This window comes from Hippocampus comes, unplaced genomic scaffold (assembly GCF_001891065.2).
Source record: "Hippocampus comes isolate QL1 unplaced genomic scaffold, H_comes_QL1_v1.1 scaffold359, whole genome shotgun sequence".
Taxonomy (NCBI): domain Eukaryota; kingdom Metazoa; phylum Chordata; class Actinopteri; order Syngnathiformes; family Syngnathidae; genus Hippocampus; species Hippocampus comes.
Window position 1 is genome coordinate 62563 of NW_017806274.1, and position 4042 is coordinate 66604.

Genomic DNA, 4042 nt, shown 5'->3' on the forward strand with positions numbered 1-4042 from the left:
TCGCCCCCATTGCATGATTTGCATCATCCTGCTCACAGATGTTTGAATAAGCAGACACGAGCCAGCAGATGTGTATGTGACACGGGTGATCATCCCATTAGCACTGTATCGGTGTCAGACATGCAAAGTTTGGGACCAGACGGTCAACACCGTAGAACAACAACTCCCCGTATATGTTTCCTCTAAGGTGTTGGAGAAACAGCAACAAACAATGCAGTGAGTAATAAAACCCCACTTGTGACAAAATTGTTCACGATACACTTACTGGCCACAATATTAGGTACACCTACACAGTTTCTGTCTCCACAAAGATAAGAACTGCCAGTCGAGAGATGGTGGAAATCAACTTTGAATGTCCCGGAATTGTATTTTGCTCAAACATGAATGACAATACTTTGACCACCTCATCTCCAGTTACTGAAATGATCTCAGCGTTGTAGTTTGTTGATGCTTGACCACTTTTTGTTAAAAACATTTTTGCAGTACTCACTGATGGATTTACTATCGAAGATGGTGGTGGGTCAGCCGCACTTTGTCCGCTGCATCAAGCCCAACGACGACAGGCGGGCGCTGTGCGTCTGCAAGGAGAGAGTGATGGTGCAGCTGCGCTACACCGGCATCCTGGAAACGGTCAACATCCGCCGCCAAGGCTACTCGCACCGCATCGCCTTTGCGGAGTTTGTCACCAGGTAACACGCACGAGCTGAGCAGTGGTGGCAAGTAAAAAAAAAAAAGTACAAATTGTTCATGACTGGACTCGAGTTGATTTTTTCAGGTATCCGTATTTTACAGGAACATTCATTTTTTGGCATTTTGCTTCTAATCCGTCTTGTGACCCGGCACCCAGAACCAATGCAGTAAACTGAAAGATTGGAATCTCATCAAAGATGACTTTATACTTGCGCTGAACTACTTACTAGATTTTTGTTTCATCTCGCTGTACCTAATAAATGGACCGGCTGTATGCTTAGGGGGCGAAAAAAATGAAAGGATACAATGTTTTAATCATTTTTTTTCCCTTTGTAAAATGTTCCAACCACCTCCAATTTTCTAGTCTTGGAGGTGATATGAAATTGAATTAACGAGACTTGTAATGTGTTTGGGGAAAGAGAAAAAAAAATTCCAGACGATTTCTTTAGTGTGCGCTTTAGGGAAACTTTAAACGTGCACTTCATTTTTGACCACGTTTTTTTCTTTTTTTTGTGTGTGTGTGTGTGTGTGTGTGTGTGTGTGTGTGTGTGTGTGTGTGTGTGTGTGCCCTACTTTCAAAGGGCATCTTTTTCTCACCCGCAATTTTGACCATTTTCCTTCACATGTGAATGAGACCAACGGATCTACTTCATCCCGTCTGAGTCACACAGACAGTCCGAGCGCCTAACCTCCACTTTGAATCCAACCCGATTTAAAACGCGTCCTCCCATATCAAAGGCCCGTCTGATGTTGTGAGCGGCGCTTTGTATTTATCATCAAAGACATAACAGGTATCAACAGGAATAAGAAAATGAAGGCTGAGGCGGAGGGGCGTCATTCAAAGACGTTTGCCTCCCCATTGTTGTTTCCCAGCCAAACCGAAACAGGAGAGATGAAGTACTCGTCTTTCATGTCCCACTTTAGTGCCACTTTGTCCCAAGCTGGTGTTAGGTAAACTCTAAGAAAGGGATCTGTAGACTCACACCTTAGCAAGCAGTTGGTTGCACATTCGTGTGAAAAACAACCTTGATTCAGGAAGGTCCCTACCTGTTCATTGATCAATAATAACTGGAAAAATAAAAATAAAATTGCCATCTTCTCTTGCAGATACTACTACCTTGCATTCCGAGCTCACCAAATGCCAGAAACCAGCAAAGAGAACGTGGCCACCATACTGGAGCGAGCCAAACTGCAAGACTGGGTGCTGGGAAGGACAAAGGTACATTGATCGTTTGACTATCGAACGGGTGAAAAGAACGAGATTGCGACACTGGCTTTCTCGTCTTGTCAGGTGTTTCTGAGGTACTACCACGTGGAGCAGCTGAACCTGCTGCTGAAGGAGGTGATCGCTCGGGTGGTGGTGATGCAAGCCTACACCAAAGGCTGGCTGGGGGCGCGGCGTTACAGAAAGGGGAAGGAGAAGAGGAACCGCTGCGCCACCGTCATCCAGTCAGGTAGGTTCAGCTTACTGTGATGATGACAAGGGTTAGTACAGTGAAACTCCTCTACAATGAAACCTAAATGGGAGGAAATACCCCCTAGTGTGAAAAAAATGTTCATGCATGAAAGCCATTCCCACTTTTCTGCTGTTCTTGTTAGTTTCAGACGCAGCACGAACGTTACAATGCTAAAATGGCTACGAAACAGACCTTTGCAGACCAAGGAGTTCAGAAAAGAAACGCATTCACGCTTGAAGACAGGATAAAAGTAATAAAAATGAAAGCCGGAGGAAGCAAAGTAAAAAACATTATGCAAGAAATTGATGAAAGTGAATGCTGATCGTAAATTTCGCAATTTCTTTCCCGTTTTTTTCTTTCTCCACTGGCTATATGAAGTGTCAAACAAGTCTATGCTCATATTCATGCACTACGTATTGGAATAAAAATAAAGAGTACACACATACGTTTTATGTGTGTATGTGTGTGTGTTTACATCTGAGATAAAATTTGCTACAGTGAAAAGCCCCCTGTTGTGAAAAATTTGTTGCTGCAAACATGATTTTGTTGTAGAGGAGTTTCACTGTATATCTACCTGCGAGTTATTAACCGTACAGAAACAAAATAAACAGATTTGAAATGAGAAGGGAACATTTCTTTCCCTTTTTAGTCTGCGGAAATGATAACAGCGCATCTTAGGGACAAATAACTAAGCCTATGAGATCCGTTGGTATCAATTGTACCTTGAGAGGTGCTCGACATATCAAGGTCGACTATTCTGGACGAACCTCCGCTGCGTTGTTTACTGCTACACCGCGAATGGGATACGTTTGCCAGCCGCGGCTTGACCTTGGCGCGTTGAGAGCGACGCTTCAGAGGAGACAATAAGACCTCCGAGAGTTCGGATGGATCCATCCGTGGGCCACCTGGTTTAAGCGTCGTTTTGAAGTGGGATCGAGTGTTTTGTGTGAGCGCGCCGTCGGTCGGTTTCACAGCAACACGCGCCCTTTTTTTTGCTTCTCGCTAGCGTGGAGGGGCTTCGTCGCACGACGGATCCTCAAACAAATGAAGAAGGTGCGGGAAGAGGCAGCGGTTCGTATCCAGGCAGGTAAAGAACTTGGACAAATTTTTCCCACTTTAGGATTTCTCACGGTCCCACTGTCTGGTATAAAATGGACTTTTTCATACATTTTCAAGTAGGGGGGGTAAGAGGGGAAAAAAAAATCTTTGTCAACCAGGTTTTTGATCTCTTGAGTAGCTCTGGAAAAAGTAATAATGAATTAATAATACATGGGGCGATTCTTGTGAAAGTTTTTGGGCAGCATTTGGTCCCCACGTTTCAGAAGAACAGCGCAGAGTGAGATCAGGCTTTGCTTTCATCTCTTTCCCAGTGAAGGCGAGAGAGGGGCTTATCCCTTCTGTTTCCTCGCCACTTCCGCTCTCAAATTCCTCGCCTATTACACGGCCCTCGCATACCAGAAACAAGATGCCTTTTTAGACTGTCAACCTTTTCATCTGAAATGTAAATTAATTCTTACTCAGTGTGCCTTGACAGAGATCAAAGTGGGCACATTAACCTTCCTGCACCACCCCCCTCCTCCTCCTCTTCCTCCTCCTCCTCCTCCTTTTCTCTGTGGAGGGCAAGAGTGGGTGCCAAAAAGGGGCAAGAGAGAGGAGGGCAGGGGGAGGAGATCTGGCTTTGTTTGGCCTCCTTCTCTAAGGGCTTCCCTCATCTGGCGCACGGAGCACCTCGCTAGCCGCCGCCGCGCACCTTTTGTTGAACGTCGCCCATTAACACGCTTGTAAATAAGACTGCAGAAAGGATAAACAGGATTGCCATGTCAAGGGAAAAGCCTCTCTTACTCTCGCTTGTGTGTGGCCGCTGGCGTCGGACGACGAGGGGGGGGGGGTTATTT

General features: G+C 45.4%; 1 protein-coding gene across 1 annotated transcript in view; it reads left to right on the forward strand.

The window, feature by feature from the left end:
* Window positions 1-4042, forward strand: part of myo3b (myosin IIIB) — an 82873-nt gene that overhangs the window by 55567 nt on the left and 23264 nt on the right. Inside the window, exons 29-30 of the mRNA XM_019857646.1 lie at window positions 1982-2144; window positions 3154-3234. Of these exons, the coding sequence (XP_019713205.1) occupies window positions 1982-2144; window positions 3154-3234 (244 nt within the window). The remainder of the gene's footprint in view (window positions 1-1981; window positions 2145-3153; window positions 3235-4042) is intronic.